Source organism: Quercus robur, chromosome 7, assembly GCF_932294415.1.
Source record: "Quercus robur chromosome 7, dhQueRobu3.1, whole genome shotgun sequence".
NCBI lineage: Eukaryota > Viridiplantae > Streptophyta > Magnoliopsida > Fagales > Fagaceae > Quercus > Quercus robur.
In genome coordinates this window covers 50,184,905-50,209,983 of record NC_065540.1, presented here as the reverse complement: position 1 = coordinate 50,209,983, position 25,079 = coordinate 50,184,905, and the positions used below count along the sequence as shown (strand labels likewise).

At 32.2% G+C, this 25,079-nt stretch overlaps 1 protein-coding gene and 1 long non-coding RNA gene across 9 annotated transcripts in view; both read right to left on the bottom strand.

Annotated features, from left to right (window-relative positions):
- The window catches only part of LOC126693796 (cytochrome P450 81E8-like), a 124,576-nt gene extending 100,886 nt beyond the window's left edge, over window positions 1–23,690 (bottom strand). For 2 of the 7 annotated variants that reach the window (XM_050389928.1, XM_050389927.1), the window contains exon 1: window positions 9,628–10,296. In XM_050389928.1, coding sequence (XP_050245885.1) covers window positions 9,628–9,971 — 344 coding nt within the window. In that variant the 5' untranslated portion in view covers window positions 9,972–10,296. Of the gene's footprint in view, window positions 1–8,003; window positions 8,729–9,077; window positions 10,297–20,989; window positions 21,855–22,203 lie in introns of those variants that run through there. The other 5 variants (XM_050389926.1, XM_050389932.1, XM_050389931.1 and 2 more) reach the window with 5 other exon arrangements.
- Window positions 707–4,367, bottom strand: LOC126693797 (uncharacterized). Of its 2 annotated transcripts, none has more exons than XR_007645533.1 (3): window positions 4,163–4,367; window positions 2,118–2,865; window positions 707–973 (listed from the first exon to the last, which is right to left on the bottom strand). It is a non-coding gene; the product is annotated as an uncharacterized LOC126693797 (long non-coding RNA). The 2 variants fall into 2 exon arrangements; XR_007645532.1 differs by having other exon boundaries at window positions 2,251–2,865.
- Window positions 23,691–25,079: the final 1,389 nt, after the last annotated feature.

The window sequence follows — 25,079 nt, the reverse complement described above, 5'->3', positions numbered from 1 at the left end:
CCGAAAAAGACACTCTCACAGATGTATAATATAATTCTTATATATATAATTAAATATTATTAACTGTCATTTTTATATTTTGTTAACTCTTTAAAAAATTTTGTAACAATATTATTAGGTATAAAATGTAAATTGTTTATCATTTTAAAAAAAATTATTGTGAAACACTTTTTTTTTAAGATTCATTTATTCTAGATTCTTTAGTTTTTGCACTTAATAACTCACTTGAATGAATATTTATAATGTGATCCTACATTTGATTCTAAAATTAAGAAATAAAACTTTTTAAGAATAAATAATTTAAGACACATGGCACAAAATTGGAACTCTAATTTGAAATTCTAATTTGAGTTTATCTTAGTTTCGCCAATTATTATTATTATTATTATATATATATATATAGTGTAGTTTTTAAACCCGTGCATAAAGTACATGCATTTTTGGGTTCTTGGAAAAAAAAAAAAAAAACAGTACATCTATTTTCAACAAAATAAAAATAAAAATAATGAAAATTTTGTAAGAGTCCACAAATAAGTTTTTGTACATAAAAATAATTAGAATCTGAGAAAGCAAATATATTCAAATAATTTTAGGTAAATATTTGTAGAAACATTTTGTTTCAAAAGTCTTACTTAAATAAATTTAATTAAATAAGTATGTAGTTAATGCAATTGAATTTATAAATTTTAAAAAATAACACTTGGTATGAATTTCAAATTTAAAATGTATATAACACTCAGTATGCTATCCATAAAAATATGTGTTGTCTTACAAATAGATCTTCTTTTAAGCCTATTCTAAACAACTAAAACTGTAACATCCACTATGATGGAGAGAAAAATATTTCTAGCAATTGAAGAGAATGGTTTGATCATCCTTCCTTGGAAGCAAATTGATGGAGAAGAAAGATTGTTGTCCGTTTCACATCCTTCGTCTTAATACTTCTTTAACTAAAGAAATTGAACCCATGAACCTAAGTTTAACAGGAAAAAAAATCAAAGAGATTTAGACATCAAATTTAGCACTAACTTTAATAAGACAATTTTAATTATAAAAATAAAAACCGACCTCAAGAATATCTCATCATCTCCCAATCTAAATAAAACTCGCTTAATTTAATGTGCATGATAGTGGATGACAAAATCTTTGGTTTATGCAACGGTGAAAGACTAATGATTCCATAATGACATAAGACTTGATATGCCATGTTAAACTTTACCTTGAAACTACCCAACTACACATCCAAGCCCTTTTTTTCACTAACAAAATAAACATTTCCATGATGCATGATACTAAGAAAAAGTATGTAGTCCTTTCCTTACCTTGCATAGACTATAGAAGTACCTTTAAAATTCAAATGTAAATATAATGTAAAGTGAAAAGTTCACCCTAGCAGTTTGATGTCATATTTGCATAGTTCCTGACTTGACAAAGAATTTTGGGATCAATCCTATTAGAGCCAACACTTCTTATACTGGTTAATAGACTTTGAAGGTTACCAATGGCACCTGCACTCACCCAGTCCTAAATTTGTCTGTTTTCAAAAAGTTTCTCAAGCTATTTACCCGTTGAGAGCACAAAAACACTTAGAATTCCCATATGCTTCAAGAGTTACAAAATAAATAATAGATACAAAGGGAAAATTAAGTTTTCTTGACCTTTCAATTTAATCTAGTAGCTCTTCTCAAATAGTAGCCAAAGGTCTTATAAGTCAAGAATGACTGATTTGCATTAACATGTGGGGGAAAATATATCATTGTAAATACAAAAGTCTTGAGAAGAGTCAACTTTAGTCTATTAAGGGGCATGTGTCCTTGAAGCCGATTATTGGAGAGAATCCAACATCTATTAAGTTAAAACCTTAGTTCAAGACAGTATTTTAACATAATTTTCTCATTCAGGGTATTTGGACATTGGGGATAAAATTATTCCATTTTTTGGCTTCCATAGCATATGATGTATATGCTATACAAAATCCAACAGAATGATAGGGCTGTTCCTCTAGTGATAAGCAAAATGTACTTCTCACGTAATGTGGAAAATAATTCTCTCTATAATTCACAAAGAAAGTGCTATGAAGACAAATGGTGTAGTTTTATTGCATAAACCCAACATACCTAACTGCTGATTGAGTATTCATTCATGTCAATGATCATTTGCATATATAGTAGAGATGAATCTTAAATCTTTTGTGCTTTGTGATACTGCAAAATGGTTATTACATAGAGATGTTTATGTAAAAGGCATTACCTTTGCCAGAAGCATAGTTATAGATGCAAAGACATGCTAGAAACCTGCCTTCAAGCTCTGATATAGGATGCAAAAATTGCTCAATTTCATTTAGTAAGATCTCACATGCAGACTATCTTATACTATTTGGGCACTTTGTTATTTCACATCCAAGCCATGCAATGGCTGTTAGACAAGCCTAAGACACCCTTCTTATTTTGCTCTTTAGTCCCTTCTCTAATGCATGGAAGATAGGATTCTGAATATTAATGATGCCTCTAGCAACCTTGCTGCACCAAGGGCCTGTGGAAGTATCTTGCAAATCCATGAAATTTTCTTTGTCAATACCTTTATTACCATAAAAACCAATAGATTTTTCCTTATATCTCACATGTAGGCTTTTATCCAACCAGTTAAAATTTCTTATCATATTCCGATGATATGGAGAGGTTAAACCGGCCTTTTTAACCAACCATGCTAAGGTATATGGTTCCCTGTCCAAGCATATGTTCCACCAAGATTTGATAGGATGAATGCAGATAAATGCTGCATACCAAAACTTTCTTCAGGTGCTAGATATTTCAGAAGGAACTGCATAGCCTTTTCTCTGAAAATAGTTAGGCCATGTGAATTACCCTGCAAATATTAATAGCCTAACTATGTTAATTAAAGCTTCTTGTGATGCTCAGAGTTAAAATTGATTCGCATGATATAAAATCCTTACTTGATAGTAAGCAACTAACAATGATATGAAGCAACTAACTAACCATGCTTACACCACAAGGTTATACGACCTTGAAGTTCTATTGCCTAAGTAGAATTTATCCATTAGATCTTAATCATGCAGCCTATCATATCTGTTTGCATGCAAGGACAGGTACAATGAGTTTCTTGAAAAAGTTAATAGTCATACTGATAAGGTTGGTATAGTTTTGATTTGTAAGTTCCCTTTGTTGAGAATTCCTAACATATTTGGTCCTAAGTTGAGCATTTGTGGTGAATTAAGATTCCTTAACAATGGAATCTCATTACCTATCTTGAAATAATCGTTCCTCTGAATGCATCTTAGAGAAATTTACAGTATTTATCAACTTAAACTTTTGGGATATGTGGTAATTTATTAGTACTATATATAACAATTCAAGCCTCATATTCAATTGCATAAACATGAAGGAAGAAACATTTTATCATCTTCATCATCTACCTAATTTGCTTGTTTATTATTGGTTCTAAACGTATGAATCACCTATGGAGAAACTACAGTGAAAAAAAGAGGTAAGCTATAGCACTTATAAGTAATTTTAACTTAGCTTTCTTATGGTGCCGAATTTTTGGTCTTCAATTTAAAAACTTTGTGTATAGGGAAAACCAATTAAATATAGAGTGTAGGATTGATGACCTCATAGATGTTATAGTTGGCTACAGTTCTACAGGAATTGCAATATCTATGCCCATAGATCCTGACTTGGTCTGTCAACAACTAAAAATGCAGAAGAGAATACTATATTATATTCAATCATTGACAGCCGTTCTAAATTTGGGCCTATTGACTTTCATATTCAGAAAATCTCTCAACAAGAAAATTTTAGTAATTTGCATAAATCAAATCTTGACAATTGCAAATTAGCAATTATTATGGCATCCAAAACCAAGATCATTATCAGAGAGGACCCCATATGCTAAATTGGTACACAAGAAAAAACTATCATAGATTAAAAAATAAACGGAAGTACAAGACTAAAATCAAACCAAAATAGGGAAAAAAGAAAAGAAAAGAAAAGAAAATATCAAAAAATTGAAAAAACAAACATTTTCATGGAGAACCCAAAAACCCGAAACAAAAAGGAATTAAAACCAAAATCAAATCTAAACCTATCCAACAAAAAAACTAATATTTCATACCCAAACCTAAAAAAAATGGAGAAAAATGTACCGAATCCGGTTCCGACAATCTGATGGTGGCAGATATATAGGCTAACGGTGATGATACAATAGATTTTTCTTTCTCTACGTGCTTGCGGTTCCAGTGTCTAAGTCTGGCAAGGGAACGGCTTACGAACTCTGCCTCCTCTCTGTATCCTGCGTTTTTTTTTTTTTTTAGTATTGCAAGCATTGTTTTTTAACCAGTTATATTTACCTCTATGCTGAGAGACTATCAAATAGTGTTTTAACACTACAAAACAATATAATTTATCACATTTTAATTGTGCCTCTCAAATGGTGTTTTAATCCTATGATACAATATAATTTATCGTTTTTTAATTGTGAAGGCGGCAGATTTTTAGATGAGTATTTTTTTTCTATGTTGCAGTAACTTCTTAATTGCAGGGAAAAGCTTCTACTTTTATATACAGTATTAGTTATGAGTTAGGCCAGATTGTTGACTGGATTTAATATGAGCTTGAGTTTTAATGTTGTGTTTGGTTACCAAGAAAGTTTCAAAAAAATTAAAAAAAGTTATGCAAACAATTTTTTCCTAATCTTTAAAACTGAAAAAAAAAATCAATTTAAATTTAAATTAAGAAATTAGAAGTTATTAATTTTTTACTTTAAAAAAAAAAATTAAATTGATTACGTGGCATTCGTTAAAGCCAAATAATTTTTTTAATATTATTGTAATGGACACGTCAATATTTACTATGTCAACAGTGCATTCCATTTGCCACATATGATATTTTTGTTAAATGAGTAACGGTAAGAACTAAAATGAAACGCTTTTTTCATTTAGGAACTAAAAGCGGTAAAATAAAAAAGTAGGGACCAAAAAAGAAATAGGGTGAAAATGTAAGGAAGAAAATAGTATTTCCACCTATTAAAAAATGCTCTAAGAGCATTGATTTAGAAGCTATTTTAAAAAAAAAAATTATGGAAAAGCGATAAAATAATTAATTCACACACATATACACTTAGATTAGGCTAAAGTAGAAATTCTATCTTGTATTATAAAAATGATATCAAAACTTTCTTAATATAGTTTATTAACAATTATCCTAAAGACACCCATTAACATGACCCTTTATTATAATATAGTATAAATGACAAGAAATCAGGGGCGGCAAAAATCAGCAGCGGTGGCATTTGCTTTGGTCCAAGGGATTCAAATGACCCTTGAGCTAGCAAAATATATATATATATATATATATATAATTTTATAATTTCTTTTTTTTTTTTTTTGACCCCCAAAAATAAACAATTGAACTTCTTGAGTCCCTAACTCTAAATCTTTTCTAAGTCTAAGTCCAACTGAAATAAACTTGAATATTATCTCCTTAACAATCTATTCTTGCAAATAAAATTACAATTAATTAAAACTTTTCAAATTCACAAGTGAAGTGGCTAAATTTAAATGTGTTTTTAATTTGTTATTTGTAAGTGGGGTTTGGGGCATGGCCAGTCAATCAATCAATAGTTAGTAAATGTTAACACTAAAAGAAAATTAAACAATTTAACAAGAGATGATTTTAAAAAAAAGATTTTAAAAAATTAGACAAGGGAAATAGGACAGGAGAGTGATTGACTGAAGACAAAAACAAATGTTAATATAACAAAAATTTTCTTAAAAGAATTGCAAAGACCAATAGTTGTCAAAGTTGAGTTGAATTTTTAAATAAAGTTACAATTAATTTATACTTTTGATCAAATCTGTGAGTGGAGTGGCTGAATTTGAATGTGTTTCTAATTTTATTATTTTTTAAGTGGGGATTGGGGCATGGGCCAGTTAGTTAATCAGTAGTTAGTAAATATTAATACTAAAGACAATTAAACAATTAGACAATGGATGATTCTAAGAAAAATATCTAAAAAAATTAGACAAAGTGTGCGGGACAAGAGAGTGATTGAGTGAAGACAAAAATAAATGTTAATACAAAAAAAATTCTTAATAAAATTACAAAGATCAATAGTTGTCAAAAGTGAGTTTAATTGTTAAATAAAGTTACAATTAATTTATAGTTTTGATCAAATTTGTGAGTGGAGTGGTTGAATTTGAATGTGTTTTTAATTTGTTATTTGTTAAGTGGGGATTGAGGCAAGGGCCAGATAGTCAATCAGTAGTTAGTAAATGTTAACATTTAAGGACAATTAAACAGTAAGACAATGGGTGATTCTAAATAAATAAATAATTAGACAAGGGGGTGGGACAAGGGAGTGATTGAGTGAAGAAAAAAACAAATGTTAACATAACAAAAATTTTCTTAATAGAATTACAAAGTCCAATAGTTGTCAAAGTTAAGTTAAATTGTTATATAAAAGAATTGTGCAGAGTAAAGACAAAAACTGATTGATAAAAATATTCTAAACAATAATCATTAAAGTTTACTTAACAACAATTTAATTAATATGTTTATTGTATTTTTATTTTTTTAATTTGAGATAAAAATCTCACTCTATCATAATTTAAGTGTATATGTGTGTTAAATTCCCTTTTAGAGACTTGAACCTTAATCCTTGCCCCCCCCCCCCACCCCCACAAAAACTTATACTTATTAAGTGACCATCACGCCAATGTTGCACAGTGATATTATATTTAGAAACAATAGATTATTTCCAATATTTAATCTTAACAATCATAATATTATGTTCATTATATGAAGAAACAATATACCAAATTAACTTAGAGTTTATCTTTTTATTACTATGGACAAATTTGTAATAAAACCATGTAGACACAAAATTCATCTCCTACTTAAGATTCATCTTCTTATTGACACCCTAGAAAAAATTCCTGGAACTTTCACTGTAAAAAATCAAATGATGACACAAGCTAAGAGAGAAGCTCTTGCCCCTTTACTCTTAAGTAAAGAAATTAATAAAATATACCTTGACTACCTAATGTTTTACGACTATGCAGATGCTGAGATAAACATATGCAACATCTAGGACCCTCTTAGCCCCATATGAAAGTGAATTTTCATGCATCCGTTAGCAAGGAGAAATCATGTGGAGTAGTAGTGGGCAAAAATTATAAAAGATAATCAATTTTTGCTTGTAAAGCCTTACGCATGAAATAAGGTGTACCAAGTCCAACAACAAAAATAATCACAAACCAATAAGGGGGTTATTATTCAGTCTTTATCTTTAGTTTTTAAAAATTCAAACTTCTTCGATATTATTTTACAAATGTAAATAATTAAGGATTAAAGTATAAATAATAAAGCCACTGAACATCCCTGCAATCTTTCTACCTCTCCCATTGAATAATATTGAGAGGTTTATTGTTCCATATACCAAGATCAAAAAGGTGTTGGATATCTGTTGAAACCACACAGCTTTCATCCTAATTTTCAAGGTTTTTTTTTTTTTTTTTTTTTTTTTTAAATTATGAATAACCTATGTTTCCCAAGTGGGAGAGTCTAAGATTTTTAACTTAATGTCAGGCAACATAATCCTTAATTATTTGCATTTGTAAAATAATATCAAAGTAGTTTGAATGTTTAGAAGATTAAAAGAGAAGACCAAATAACCCACTTAATGATTTGTGATTATTTTCATCATTGGGGTTGGTACACCTCATATGTGTATTGGTTACAATCTTGTATATATGGAGCAAGACTTTGTGTAATAACATAGTTTTTCTCCTTTTTTTTTTTAACATTTAGTAGTCGCACAATCTCTCCATGAGAGAGAGAGAGAGAGAGAGAGAGAGATAGCTTAACAGGAAAAAAAAAAAAAAAAAGAGGACAAAACAGAGAAGTACAAGCCAAAAAAACAACAAAACAACACCACTCCCAAAAAAAAAAAAAAGGATACAACTTTATATAGATACAATAATTCAATTTTCAAATTGAATATGTAATTGTTTATTTAGTTTATTAAATGATTAAAATTATCCGTGAATAACTAAGAAAATCTCTAAAAAGTAACTCAAGGAGATCGTTCAAACATTATCCGTCGACTTAAAAAGAAGCTTATGCATGATTGGGCGTGCTTTGCACATGGCCTCTAATGGCATGGCTTTAGGCATAGTGATCCCACTACCTTCATTTATGTCAACTTCTGTAGTAACCCTTTCCCACTCAAAATTTTGAATCAACGAACCCAAAGTCAAGCTCACTGTACGTTGGGCAAGGCCTGCCCCAGGACAACTCCTCCTCCCAATCCCAAATGGCATTAGCCTATGTCCTTCAACCTCACCATTTTCAAACCTCTCAGGCTTAAAACTAGTAGCATCATCCCACACTTTAGGATCTCTATGTATGGCCCATGCATTGACCAATAACATTGTGCCACTTGGTACATCATATCCTCCAATGGTACAATCAGCGGAGGACATATGGGGTACTAACAATGGTGCTGCCGGATATAATCGAAGGGTTTCTGAGATAATACTTTGAAGGTAGTGTAATTTGGAAACATCTGATTCCTCAATGAATTTCTCTTCTCCAATTTGACTATCTATCTCATCTCTAGCCTTTTTCAATATATTAGGATGATTCAGGAGATTAGTCATTGCCCACTCTAATGTGACTGCTGATGTATCAGTCCCTGCCAATAACAATATCTGCACATTATAAACGAAGTGTTTAGAATAGAACAATAATATTTTAAATAAAAAGGGTTTGTTAATATGTTCTGGGACATTTAACTATGATGATATGTATGTAACTAGTTCTTATTTGATAAACTGTATGTAACTAGTTAGTCTAATGTTATTGTGGATTTTTTTTTTTTTTTTTTTTTTTTGGGACTAAGAATGTCACTTCTTTGCACTAGACAGCAATTCCGATGAAGCTACTAAAGAAAAATAAAACAGATAATTGCATGACTGCTTTTTTAGATGCAAGAATCAAACAAAACCTTTATTTCCTAGTTTTCTCAATAAGAGATGAAGCACTATTGAGTGCACTTACCAATATAAGCCCCTTGATGATTTGGTCTGTGTAGTAGTCTGGCTGCGATTTTTGCAAAGAAAGCATATGGTCAATCATAGTGTTACCCTCTTCCTCCTTACGCCTTTGCTCATCAATAAGTGCTTGCAAGAACTCATCCATCCTCTTGGAGAGACTCTTCAACTTCTTCTCCAAACCTCCATAATCCATCCACCGCAAGATGGGTACAAACTCCGCTGGATTTGATGCCCCTCCGAACCCTATTATCTCTTTCATTATCCGCCTAAACTGTCTCGCTTCTTCCTCGTCCTTCACGTCCTCACCGTACCTGTAGTACCGTTTCCCTGCCACCATTCTCATTATGGTGTTAAATGTCATCTCTGAGAGCATTGATTGTAGCTCCACCTTGGCGAAACCGTGGCAAGAATTGCGTGACAGGTTTCGTAGCAAGTGCTTGATCTCGTCCCTTCGGATGCCTAAGAACTTGTTGAGGCGATTGTTTGAGAAGATTTCAAGGGTACTAATGCGGCGGAGGTTGCGCCAGTGATCGCCATATGGGGATTGTGCTAAGGTGGTGTTGTTGTAATGCAGGTGCTTGGCTAATAGGGTGGCAGGACGGTTGGCTAATACTATGTCGTTCTTTGTGAAGCATTCTTCAACTGCTGATGGGGATGACACAATAACCACAAGTTGTGAACCAAATTTGAGTGAGAATATTTGACCATATTTTTGTGAGAGGGCAAGGAAAGTACGGTGGAGTGGTTTTTTAATGATATGGAGATGGCCTATAATTGGAAGAGAAGGTGGGCTAGGTGGGAGGTGTTTTGGTCGAGTAGTTCTTGTTTTGACGATGAGCTTGATAGCAACAAGAAAGATGAGAAGAGTGAGAGACAAACAGAGTAAGATGGCTACCATGTTTATTTTTGATGATATTATGATACTGAAATGATTTATGATGCTCTGTGATTGAAGATGCACGCATGTGGTCACTACATATTTATAGGGAACTAGCTACTAGCTAGTTAGTGTTAGAATATCATTTGTGTACACCACATTGATTGAAGATTGTCAAGTTTTGGAGTTTGGACAGATATGGTTCCTTTTTCTCTCTCATTTGATTTGCGTCATTGAGTACGTAATCGCATTTGGCTTTGCATGCATGATTATATATATATATATATATATATAAATATTACCTCTTAGGCAGGTTAGGAACAGGGGGGGCACTATAGCCCCCTTTTCTTTAATACTAGTGGGGAAGCACGCGCTTGCCATTATATTAAATAATAATTTTTTATGAAAAGGTGGGCGCTTTTTATAGAAAATCTTCTCAATAGATTTTCTAGGGACAGGCTCCTCTCCAGTTTTAATATCTCCTGTTGTCTCTGTTTTTACACGGATGACTGACACTTGGCAAGTAAAAGATCCATGGGCTAAAAAAACTCACATCTCTTTCCACGGCAATTTCAGATTTTCTATCCATTTGTCTTTTACTCTCACATCTCATTCTTCTCTTCGTTGTCCCTCGCCCTTCTCTCTCTATCATTAAAACTATTGCTTGAGCCTTTCTCTCAGTCCCCTTTTTCTCTACAAAATTACAATCCCTATCTCTTCAGATCTGTCATTACCTTTTGCTTTTGTTTTTGTGGATGGGCTGGGTTTTAAGGGATTTTGGTTCTAATGGAGATGAGAGTGTGGTTTGGGCAAGTCTCACTCATGATGGGTCTTCAAGGATTTCAAGGATTTTGATGTTGCTTTGATTCTCATGACGGAAAAGATTTGGTTTTGGGTGCTCATCATGTTAATGGCAGTTGATGGGTTTTATCATAATTTGGGTTCTGCAACATTTTAATCCATATATATTGCCTTGTACGGCCCCTCTTTTGCAAAGAAATCACTGGGCACACAAGATAATGAGTTGAAGAAAACCAACCAAATATAGAACAGTCTCTAGTAAAAAGATTTGAAGGAAAGCATTTTCTTGATTTTTTTCTCAAGATCAGATCTTCCTTTTTTCCATTCTTCTCCGGAAAGCCATGGTCTTGATGCCTTTGTTGATCAGGTGGTTGTAATGATGTTGGAGAGAGGAAAAAAAAAAGACAAATGGAGAGAATCTAAAATTTTTCTGGAAACTGGAAACGGATGCTGGAGGAAGAAAGAGATATGGTCTTTTTAGCCCTTGGATCTTTTACTTGCCAAGTGTCAGTCATCCGTATAAAAATGGGAGACAACAGGAGATATTAAACTGGAGAGGAGCCTCTCCCGATTTTCTATACTCACAAATTTATAGAAAATAAAAACTTTATATATCATTTTTGTGTTTGTTTTTCTTTCGGTTGTCCTAGCTAGCATGTTCTATAGTTATAGATATATCTCTCTCGTTAATTTATCTTTTGCATGAATGTACTCATTCCACCCCCAAGTGGTCCAAGTCTCCTTAGTTGACTCTACGTCCTTCAGATTCTCTAAGTACTTTTTTTTTTTTTTTATAAGTACTCTAATTTCTTCTTTAGCTACTCTTCTAATACAACTAGCCATTTCATTGCTGCTACTTTTTAGTTGGCAACCTCATGTGATTTTCTTTGATGCGAATTATGTTGATAAATTCTCTATTATGCCCATTTTCTAAAAATTACACAGGTCATTTGATGATAGATCATTGATGCTTGGAACTGAAATCATCCAAAATATGTATTCCAAATATTTTAAATAATATTTCCTTGTCCTCTAGTATAATGGCCACTTCTTTTGGGCCCCATGCATGATGGGTCCAATATGAGGTGAATATTTTTTGTCGGACCTATTGGCCGCCTCCAGCCTGTTGTTCACATTAGTTGGTTTCTTGTGTATATAAACTTTGATGGGTTCATCTAGAGCTGGGATCTGGGAATGAAATGAGCATGTGTGCATTATATCCTCCCACGACGTTAAAATGGAAAATTTTGGGGAGCAATAGATTCCAAATGGTCTTTCATTGCTACTTAGTTATATCTCTATTTAGGGCGCTGTTAGGCTGAGTGAAGATTCTAATTCTTTTCTTTCTTATTGTGGTTTGAAATTTTCTAATGCTGTTCTTTATTCCATGATTCATGATTTTCGCATCTAGGTTAACTTAGATTATTTGCTTTACTTGAGGTTGATATCTTTTGCGTGTGCAGAGAGGAGATTAATCGCAGAAATTCCATATATCAGCATAGAAAAGAGAACAATCAAGAGGGGCTGGTTACTAATGGTCATTGATGGGGTCATACAATTGATTGTCAGAGTTCCTTCAACTGCCCCTGAAAAAGAAAAGTTAAAAGTTGAAAGCCAGACCATGGCCATCATTTTTGTTTCACATTTAGGGTATGACCATCTGTTACTTTAGAGGTTCCCATGGTTGGTGTCATAACCATATGCTCATTCCTAATAGCCTTTTTTTGCAAGAGCTACTAACTAACATGACCGATGAATTCCCATCAAAAAAAAAAAAAAAAAACATGACCGATGAATCTGCAGTAATAGTATTATCATCAATAATGCTTTGCACTTCATCAACTCTTGATATGGCTTTCCTTTTTGGGATAGATTTACAGGAATTTCTCCTAGCTGAACTATCATCTATGTCCTTAGGCTCCATATAATCTTATGCTACTAAGCTAAAAATGTACAGCAAAATTAGAAAAGGGGAAAAACATTTTTTTTTTTTAAGTAACCAAAAATTATGCAGCAATGAGGAAAAACGGAATACACATGAATGATAAAAATTTGAGTGCAAAAATTGAGAAAGAAATGGCAGGATATATAAAACAACATAAGAGTTTATAATAAACAATAATATCAATATTAAAAAATATGACCCAACAAACGAAATACAATACAACTGGACTTACTCGTTACTTTGAAGCTTTAACGCAAATCAGATACAATCCGAAGATTAACGCATCCAATGAACTGTTAAGAAAGAGACAAGAATTTTGTTTTGGAATCAAAGAAAGAAAAAAGGAAAGATGAAAGAGTCTATGAAATGCATTTACATGGGAAAACATCACGCACCTTTCTCTCCGGCCTTCTTTTTATTTTTTATTTTTTCTCAATCCCTTTGATCCTGTGTTTGTGTTTATCAACAGAGATAACTCTAACTATTCAAATTATAAATTGTTTCTCTATCGTGTTTTTTTTTTTTTTTTTTTTTTTTTTTTTATGATTTACTCATAGCTGCTCTCTGTCAATAAGTGGAGTAGTTGGTAAAGCAGAGTCCTCCTCTCCAGCGTTGTTCTTCTCCCTCAAACACGCGTCCTGTGTTGGTGTCCATCAAGAGAGTAGTTGGCTGACCAAAAAAGCTAACAAAGAGATAAAGATCAAATAGAATAGGCGCAAAGACCAAAAGACCTACGCTATCTAAATGTTCAAATTAAAAACTTTTAAGGATAGAAGTGTAAACCATCTACACAGAACAAACAAACCAACTCAGCTCTCCTTTGTTCGTTGCGTGGCTATAAATTCGTTAGATTAATGGATCCAACGAATTGTTAAGAAAGCGAGAAGAATTTTGTTTTGAAAAAAAAAAAAAAAAAAAAAAAAAAAAAAAAAAAAAAAAGATGGAAGAGTTTATGAAATGCATTTACATGGGTAAGAATCACGCACCTTTTCCCTTAGGCTTCTTCTTTTCCTTCTTTCTTTTCTTTCTCTATCAATTTGGTCATGGCTGATTTTTTTTTTTTTTTTTTTCCTTATCTCTAACCTGGATCCTATGTTTGTGTTCATCCATAGAGAGAAGTCTAGCTATTGTGTTCGTGTCCATCAATAGAGTAGGTCACTGACCAAAAAGGCCAACAAAGGGATAAGATCAAATAAAATAGGAGCAAAAGACAAAACAAACCATTTCAATCTGCTTGTATATTAAGGGTAAAAAAGTTAAGAAGATGCTGGACAAAGTCGGTCCCAAAAAAAAAAAAAAAAAAAAAAAAAGGTGCTGAAACAATAAACAAATAGCAGACAAGGTGCTCGACAAAAGCACTATTCACAGGTGCATTCGCGCTTTTCAATATAGGTAATAGATATATAAAATTAAAAAAAAAATTACCTCCAAAAATAAAAATTTGAACATTCCCACTTTAAATTTTGTTTAAATCCTATTGAAATGAGCTGAAATATAATTATTTTAGTGCTATTTTTACAATATTTTTCATAATAAATTTACAATAATGGTTAAGTGACAAATTATAATTGGTTTTTATTTAGACCCATAATTTACATCACTTTTTTACATAACTTTAACAACTTGTCACCTAAATTTTGCTGTGAAAGTGTTATGTTAGTAGAACTACTCTTAAAATTGCTCATTCATTAAAAATAAATAAATCAATAAACACTTTCTCTAGAAAATAAATAAATACACTTCAAAAGCAAAAACTTATATCAATTTTTTTTTTCTTAGTTTCATGTTTACTCCCAATTTTACTTCCAGGTGTTTTACTATTCTCTTTTATCATATATTTTTATATAACTGATTTTAAATATAATAAATTATTATTAATTTGAAAAAAATATATGATTAGTTAGTTAATTATATTTATTTATGCATTCAATGGTAGTTTTCTTACCAATCTTTAAACTATTATTAATTTTTTTAGACTATATTGTATATAATATCTAGAATACTATTTTAGAGTATTGTATATAATACAAAAGTTGTACATACAAAAAAAAAAATCAATTTATTTTTTACTCTCACAACAAATTTCTAATTCCAACACTATTGACCCCTCTAGAAAATAATCCTAGTGCCGTCATTGGTTAGAAATAAAATAAAATTAAAAAAAAAAAAAAAAAAAAAAAAGAGTCAGGAATGAAAAGAGAGAAGATTCAATTACGTACTTATTTTCTCGCCCAGTGTCTTAGGTGGCAGTTGGGAAGGCAATGTGTCAAACTCTCTAGTCCAAAAACTCTCAATAGCACTTAAAGCTAGGTATATCATGCATCTAGTTCATGTATATTTACTAACATGTGTGAGATTTACTTCCATATGAGAGGAGGGAAATATACGTACACCCGATACATGATGTATTTTCTCCACTTTCTATAGGTATAAGTCTTTTGGACTATACATTTACTATGCATAAATTGTTTTACAAAGCCATTACAAGGTTGACATTTTATGTAAGAGTGAAGCTTATGGTTAATATAAATTTTATTATATAAGTTTTATAAATTTATATGTTGAATTTCACATATAAAATTTTAAAAAATACACTAAAAAAAGTATTTATCATGTTATTGATGCATAACATCCATCAAATATATTCATTATCACCAATATCTCTCTTCATAGCCGCCAACAGTCCACTGCAAATCCTTCATTTTTTTCATCATCAGGTTTGAATTTCACTCTCACTTCTTCAACCCAATTTGTTGCTACCATCTTATCTGTCAACTTTTCTGCCAACTACCCACTGCAATTCTATTGCTGCAATTTGGGAGAGTTCAAACTCTATGCTCTAGAGCAAATTCATCCATTTATGGTTCAAACTTATCCTATTGGATGTATCTTTTCATTTATTTTCTATCACAAACCTATACGTCACACAATTATTGGGAGAGAGAGCCAATATATATATATATATATATATATATATAATCATTCATATACAAGTGAGAAATATTTTTACAAATCTACCCAATGAAATAAAAGAGTCATATTGATGAAAAGAAATAATGAGGCAGATTCCAAATTCTAGTGAGTCATTGAGAGAGAGAGCTTTGAATTTTATTGATGAAGATGAGTTCAAGAAGTAAAAAATAGTCGTTCTATGAGGGATGAAAATCTGGAGATTTCCAATGCATGAAGAAGAAAGATAGAAAAACAATTGTGTTTTGTTATATCAACTAACTACGTGAGGGTCCCACGATTTTCACAATATTACAATTGTGCCATTCAAAACTGTAATTAAATGTTGAATACATTTTTCTAATGGTTTCCTAAATACATGTTTTAAGCCACCTATACTACGTATTGTTATCTAAATACCCATGAAATAGTATCCTTACCAAACAACTCACTCCAAAGTGGGACCTACGGTTTTGAGCATTTAAATCATAGAAAACACTCTTCAAAAGCCCTTACCAAACGGGCCTAAGAATCATTGTTGGCTCCATGGGCTTTTGCTCTAAAATTTTAGCTATATGGGTAAAACGTGATTGCCTCTTTTTTGAGCCGAAGGGAGAGTTTTATACTAGCCTTTAGGTGTCCTTAATGACTAGTTTTTAGGCTAAAAGATGAGGTTATGGACCTTTAAAGTGCGAAATTGATCTTTGGTTTCTGTTTTGCTTTAATTGGATAAACGAGTTAACTTGCTTTATGCATAATTTGGGAAAGATTTGACTAAGCCCACGTTGTCTCCTCCTTTTTAGCTGTTTTAGACTCTTAATTGGGAGGCTCACTTAAAGTGAGGACTAGTAGCTATAGTTGGCCAATGAGAGCTAACTATGTTTTAGAGACAAAAATGGGTTAGGGCAAAAACTTTGGGCCACAGACAATGAGAGTATAAGACCTCTTTTGGGGTGGAAATTTTAGGTACAAGACCTCCTCCATGAGCTTGAGATGCAATCAGCGTCCCTTGTCTACTTGATAGCACACTTGGGTTGGGCTTATGCAAAAGATCTCAAAGGAACCAACTCATTCCCTCCAAATCACACTCCCTCAATTTCCCCAATATATTCACATAAGCTTGAGCCAGGCTTAAAAGAAAAAATATATAATACAATCTGATGGTGGCAGATATATAGCCTAATGGTCATGATACAATAGATTTTTCTTCCTCTACGTGCTTGCGGTTCCAGTGTCTAAGTCTGGCAAGGGAACGGCTTACGAACTCTGTCTCCTCTCTGTATCCTGCGTTTTTTTTTTTTTTTTTTTTTTTTTTTTTTTTAGTATTGCAAGCATTGTTTTTTAACCAATTATATTTACCTCTGTGCTGAGAGACTATCAAATAGTGTTTTAACGCTACAAAACAATATAATTTATCACATTTTAATTGTGCCTCTCAAATGGTGTTTTAATCCTATGAAACAATATAATTTATCGTTTTTTAATTGTGAAGGCGGCAGATTTTTAGATGAATATTTTTTTCTCTATGAAACAATATAATTTATCGTTTTTTAATTGTGAAGGCGGCAGATTTTTAGATGAGTATTTTTTTCTATATTGCAGTACCTTCTTAATTGCAGAGAAAAACTTCTACTTTTTATATATAGTATTAGATATGAGTTAGGCCAGATTGTTGACTAAATTTAATATGAGCTTGAGTTTTAATGTTGTGTTTGGTTATCAAGAAAGTTTCAAAATAATTAAAAAAAGTTATGCAAACAATTTTTTCCTAATCTTTAAAACTGAAAAAAAAAATTTACTTTAAATTAAAATTAAGAAACTAGAAGTTATTAATTTTTTACTTTAAAAAAAATTAAATTGATTACATGGCATTCGTTAAAGCCAAATAATTTTTTTAATATTATTTTAATGGACACGTCAATATTTACTATGTCAACAGTGCATTCAATTTGTCACATGTGATATTTTTGTTAAGTGAGTAACGGTAAGAACTAAAAGGAAACACTTTTTTCATTTAGGAACTAAAAGCGGTAAAATAAAAAGTATGGACCAAAACGGAAATAGGGTGAAAATGTAAGGACGAAAATAGTATTTCCACCTATTAAAAAATACTCTAAGAGCATTGATTTAGAAGCTATTTAAAAAAAAAAAAAAAAAATTATGGAAAAGTGATAAAGTAATTAATTCACACACATATACACTTAAATTAGGCTAAAGTAGAAATTCTATCTTGTATTAGAAAAATAATATCAAAACTTTCCTAATATAGTTTATTAACAATTATCCTAAAGACACCCATTAACATGACCCTTTTATTATAATATAATATAAATGACAAGAAATCAGGGACGGCAAAAATCAACAGCGGTGGCATTTGCTTTGGTCCAGGGGATTTAAATGACCCTTGAGCTAGCAAATATATATATATATATATATAATTTTTTTTTTTTTTGGACCCCCAAAAATAAAAAATTGAATTTCTTGAGTCCCTAACTCTAAATCTTTTCTAAGTCTAAGTACAACTGAAATAAACTTGAATATTATCTCCTTAACAATCTATTCTTGTAAATAAAATTACTATTAATTAAAAGTTTTCAAATTCACAAGTGGAGTGGCTAAATTTAAATATGTTTTTAATTTGTTATTTGTAAGTGGGGTTTGGGGCATGGCCCAGTCAGTCAATCAATAGTTAGTAAATGTTAACACTAAAAGACAATTAAAAAATTTGACAAGAGATGATTTTAAAAAAAAAATTAAAAAATTAGAAAAGGGGAATAGAATAGGAGAGTAATTGACTGAAGATAAAAACAAATGTTAACATAAAAAAATTTTTCTTAAATAATTAGAAAGACCAATAGTTGTCAAAGTTGAGTTGAATTTTTAAATAAAGTTACAATTAATTTATACTTTTGATCGAATCTGTGAGTGGAGTGGCTAAATTTGAATGCGTTTTTAATTTTATTATTTTTTAAGTGGGGATTGGGGCATGGGCCAGTTAGTTAATTAGTAGTTAGTAAATATTAATACTAAAGACAATTAAACAATTAGACAATGGATGATTCTAAAAAAAAAATATTAAAAAAAATTAGACAAAGTGTGCGGGACAAGAGAGTGATTGAGTGAAGACAAAAATAAATGTTAATACAAAAAAAAAAAAAAAAAAAAAATTCTTAATAGAATTACAAAGATCAATAGTTGTCAAAAGTGAGTTTAATGGTTAAATAAAGTTACAATTAATTTATAATTTTGATCGAATTTGTGAGTGGAGTGGTTCAATTTGAATGGTTTTTAATTTGTTATTTATTAAGTGGGGATTGAGGCAAGGGCCAGATAGTCAATCAGTAGTTAGTAAATGTTAACATTTAAAGACAATTAAACAGTAAGACAGTGGGTGATTCTAAATAAATAAATAATTAGACAAGGCGGTGGGACAAGGGAGTGATTGAGTGAAGACAAAAACAAATGTTAACATAACAAAAAATTTCTTGATAGAATTACAAAGTCCAATAGTTGTCAAAGTTAAGTTAAATTGTTATATAAAAGAATTATGCAGAGTAAAGACAAAAACTAATTGATAAAAATATTCTAAATAATAATCATTAAAGTTTAATTAACAACAATTTAATTAATATGTTTATTGTATTTTTTTTTTTTAATTTGAGATAAAAATCTCACTCTATCCTAATTTAAGTATATATGTGTGTTAAATTCCCTTTTAGAAACTTGAACCCTAATCCTTGCCCTCCCACCCCCACAAAAACTTATACTTATTAAGTGACTATCACGCCAATGTTGCACAGTGATATCGTATTTAGAAACAATAGATTATTTCCAATATTTAATCTTAACAATCATAATATTATGTTCATTATATGAAGAAACAATATACCAAATTAACTTATAGTTTATCTTTTATTATCTTTTTATTACTATGGACAAATTTGTAATAAAACCATGTAGACACAAAATTCATCTCCTACTTAAGATTCATCTTCTTATTGACACCCTAGAAAAAATTCCTGGAACTTTCACTACAAGAAATCAAACGATGACACAAACTAAGAGAGAAGCTCTTGACCCTTTACTCTTAAGTAAAGAAATTAATAAAACATACCTTGACTACCTAATGTTTTACGACTATGCAGATGCTGAGATAAACATATGCAACATCTGGGACCCTCTTAGCCCCATATGAAAGTGAATTTTCATGCATCTGTTAGCAAGGAGAAATCATGTGGAGTAGGAGTGGGCAAAAATTATAAAAGATAATCAATTTTTGCTTGTAAAGCCTTACGCATGAAATAAGGTGTACCAAGTCCAACAACAAAAATAATCACAAACCAATAAGGGCGTTATTATTCAGTCTTTATCTTTAGTTTTTAAAAATTCAAACTTCTTCGATATTATTTTACAAATGTAAATAATTAAGGATTAAAGTATAAATAATAAAGCCACTGAACATTCCTGCAATCTTTCTACCTCTCCCATTGAATAATATTGAGAGGTTTATTGTTCCATATACCAAGATCAAAAAGGTGTTGGATATCTGTTGAAACCACACAGCTTTCATCCTAATTTTCAAGTTTTTTTATTTTTTTATTTTTTTTTAATTATGAATAACCTATGTTTCCCAAGTGGGAGAGTCTAAGATTTTTAACTTAATGTCAGGCAACATAATCCTTAATTATTTGCATTTGTAAAATAATATCAAAGTAGTTTGAATGTTTAGAAGATTAAAGAGAAGACCAAATAACCCACTTAATGATTTGTGATTATTTTCATCATTGGGGTTGGTACACCTCATATGTGTATTGGTTATAATCTTGTATGTATGGAGCAAGACTTTGTGTAATAACATAGTTTTTCTCCTTTTTTTTACATTTAGTAGTCACACAATCTCTCAATGAGAGAGAGAGAGAGAGAGAGCTTAACAGAAAAAAATAATAATAATAAAAATAAAAAAAATAAAAAAAGAGAGAGAAGACAAACCCCACACATAAAAGTTGACTAGAATAAGCTTGATTGATTGTTTTCTTCTTCTTCACCATTGTCTTTCCTTTTAAAAAAAGTTATTTCTCATTTATTTTCTTTTGATAATATTGTTTTAAATAAGGAAAGATGCAACTGAATTTAATATTCACGTAAAGTCAATTCAAGATGCAAATCATATTATATATATATATATATATATATTATCTGAAAATATATCTCAAATTTCTAGATATTCATCTCACCAATTTAGTAAATAAACAAGTGTTTTTTCAATTAACTTTCAAATTTTAGACGACTTGATTTATTTATATCCTATAACAAAATATCCTAATTTAAAATAAGAATTTGGAAATGAAAATTAGAATTATCCAAATCCTTTCTTACTCCTTAAGCACATATACAAATCACTATCCAGTATAAGCCAAAAAAACAACACCACTCCCCAAAAAAAGAAAAAGGATATAACTTTATATAGATACAGTAATTCAATTTTCAAATTGAATATGTAATTGTTTATTTAGTTTATTAAATGATTAAAATTATCCGTGAATAACTAAGCAAATCTCCAAAAAGTAACTCAAGGAGATCGTTCAAACATTATCCGTCAACTTAAAAAGAAGTTTATGCATGATTGGGCGTGCTTTGCACATGGCCTCTAATGGCACGGCTTTAGGCATAGTGATCCCACTACCTTCATTTATGTCAACTTTTTCTATAGTAACCCTTTCCCACTCAAAATTTTGAATCAACGAACCCAAAGTCAGGCTCACTGTACGTTGGGCAAGGCCCGCCCCAGGACAAGTCCTCCTCCCAATCCCAAATGGCATTAGCTTATGTCCTTCAACCTCACCATTTTCAAACCTCTCAGGCTTAAAACTAGTTGCATCATCCCACACCTTAGGATCTCTATGTATGGCCCATGCATTGACCAATAACATTGTGCCACTTGGTACATCATATCCTCCAATGGTACAATCAGCGGAGGACATATGGGGTACTAACAATGGTGCTGCTGGATGTAATCGAAGGGTTTCTGAGATAATACTTTGAAGGTAATGTAATTTGGAAACATCTGATTCCTCAATGAATTTCTCTTCTCCAATTTGACTATCTATCTCATCTCTAACCTTTTTCAATATATTAGGATGATTCAGGAGATTAGTCATTGCCCACTCTAATGTGACTGCTGATGTATCAGTTCCTGCCAATAACAATATCTGCACATTATAAACGAAGTGTTTAGAATAGAACAATAACATTTTAAATAAAAAGGGTTTGTTAATATGTTCTGGGACATTTAACTATGATGATATGTATGTAACTAGTACTTATTTGATAAACTGCATGTAACTAGTTAGTCTGATGTTATTGTGGATTTTTTTTTTTTTTTTTTTTTTTTGGGACTAAGAATGTCACTTTTTCGCACTAGACAGCAATTCCGATGAAACTACTAAAGAAAAATAAAACAGATAATTGCATGACTGCTTTTTTAGATGCAAGAATCAAACAAAACCTTTATTTCCTAGTTTTCTCAATAAGAGATGAAGCACTATTGAGTGCACTTACCAATATAAGCCCCTTGATGATTTGGTCTGTGTAGTAGTCTGGCTGTGATTTTTGTAAAGAAAGCATATGATCAATCATAGTGTTACCCTCTTCCTCCTTACGCCTTTGCTCATCAATAAGTGCTTGCAAGAACTCATCCATCCTCTTGGAGAGACTCTTCAACTTCTTCTCCAAACCTCCATAATCCATCCACCGCAAGATGGGTACAAACTCCGCTGGATTTGATGCCCCTCCAAACCCTGCTATCTCTTTCATTATCCGCCTAAACTGTCTCGCTTCTTCCTCGTCCTTCGCATCCTCACCGTACTTGTAGTACCGTTTCCCTGCCACCATTCTCATTATGGTGTTAAATGTCATCTCCAAGAGCATTGATTGTAGCTCCACCTTGGCGAACCCGTGGCAAGAATTGCGTGACAGGTTTCGTAGCAAGTTCTTGATCTCGTCCCTTCGGATGCCTAAGAACTTGTTGAGGCGATTGTTTGAGAAGATTTCAAGGGTACTAATGCGGCGGAGGTTGCGCCAGTGATCGCCATATGGGGATTGTACTAAGGTGGTGTTGTTGTAGGCAAGGTGCTTGCCTAATAGGGTGGGAGGACGGTTGGCTAATACTATGTCATTCTTTGTGAAGCATTCTTCAACTGCTGATGGGGATGACACAATGACCACAAGTTGTGAACCAAATTTGAGTGAGAATATTTGACCATATTTTTGTGAGAGGGCAAGAAAAGTACGGTGGAGTGGTTTTTTAATGATATGGAGATGGCCTATAATTGGAAGAGAAGGTGGGCTAGGTGGGAGGTGTTTTGGTCGAGTAGTTCTTGTTTTGACGATGAGCTTGATAGCAACAAGAAAGATGAGAAGAGTGAGAGACAAACAGAGTAAGATGGCTACCATGTTTATTTTTTATGATATTATGATACTGAAATGATTTCTGATGCTCTGTGATTGAAGATGCACGCATGTGGTCACTACATATTTATAGGGACTAGCTACTAGCTAGTTAGTGTTAGAATATCATTTGTGTACACCACATTGATTGAAGATTGTCAAGTTTTGGATTTTGGACAGATATGGTTCCTTTTTCTCTCTCATTTGATTTGCGTCACTGAGTACGTAATCGCATTTGGCTTTGCATGCATGATAATATATATAAATGTTACCTCTTAGGCAGGTTAGGAACAGGGGGGGCACTATAGCCCTTTTTTTTAATACTAGTGGGGAAGCACGCGCTTGCCATCATATTAAATAATAATTTTTTATGAAAAGGTGCGCGCTTTTTATAGAAAATCTTCTCAATAGATTTTCTGTACTCACAAATTTATAGAAAATAAAAACTTTATATATCATTTTTGTGTTTGTTTTTCTTTCGGTTGTCCTAGCTAGCATGTTCTATAGTTATAGATATATCTCTCTTGTTAATTTATTTCCACCCCCAGTGGTCCAAGTCTCCTTAGTTGACTCTACGTCCTTCAGATTCTCTAAGTACTTTTTTTTTATAAGTACTCTAGCGTCTTCTTTAGCTACTCTTCTATTACAACTAACCATTTCATTGTTGCTACTTTTTAGTTTGCAACCTCATGTGATTTTCTTTTATGCGAATTATGTTGATAAATTCTCTATTATGCCCATTTTCTAAAATTACACAGGTCATTTGATGATAGATCATTGATGCTTGGAACTGAAATCATCCAAAATATGTATTCCAAATATTTTAAATAATATTTCCTTGTTCTCTAGTATAATGGCCACTTCTTTTGGGCCCCATGCATGATGGGTCCAATATGAGGTGAATATTTTTTGTAGGACCTATTGGCCGCCTCCAGCCTGTTGTTCACATTAGTTGGTTTCTTGTGTATATAAACTTTGATGGGTTCATCTAGAGCTGGGATCTGGGAATGAAATAAGCATGTGTGCATTATATCCTCCCACGACGTTAAAATGGAAAATTTTGGGGAGCAATAGATTCCAAATGGTCTTTCATTGCTACTTAGTTATATCTCTATTTAGGGCGCTGTTAGGCTGAGTGAAGATTCTAATTCTTTTCTTTCTTATTGTGGTTTGAAATTTTCTAATGCTGTTCTTTATTCCATGATTCATGATTTTCGCATCTAGGTTAACTTAGATTATTTGCTTTACTTGAGGTTGATATCTTTTGCGTGATTTGTGTAAGTCTATATACATGAGTTAGATTCAAAAGTGCTCTCGAGCCTTGGGCCCGTGGAAGCAGGAATAGTCCCACAGTCTCTTGTGGGAGTAAAGTGACCTTCTGCCTTGGGGTAGTAAGGTCAGGGGTGATCTTTTGGTAGTGTGTTTCTATACGGAAATGGCAGAGGAGTTGGAGTTGTTATGGCAGAGACTGAAGGTTACGGAGGAAGAGGAGGAAAGCATCTCGCTGGGTGCTGAGTGTATGAGAGCAGCAGTGGAGAGAGGGAAGAAATGTGTGTTCATGAGGGTGTTGTCAAGGAAAGGTTTAATGATAGAGGCGCTGCGAAAAAACATTAGGATGCTCTGGAAACCAAACAAGAGCATTCAGCTATCTGTTATAGGAGAAGAACTATTTTTGGTGGAGTTTGAAGATGAACGAGATTAAAGAAGGGTCATGGACATGAGGCCGTGGCACTATGAAAAACAATTAGTGTTGTTTCAGGAGTTTGAAGGTGATAAAAATCCAAGAGATGTTGTGCTGAGATGGTCTCCGTTTTGGGTGCAAATTTATAATCTTCCGTTGAAGAGCAGAACAAAGGAAACCGGGAAAGCCATCGGTGAGAGCATTGGGAAGTTCATTGAAGTTGATGTGGAAGAAACAGGGGTTCAATGGGGGACTTGTCTAAGGGTAAGGGTCGAGGTAGACGTTACCCGGAAACTGATTAGAGGTC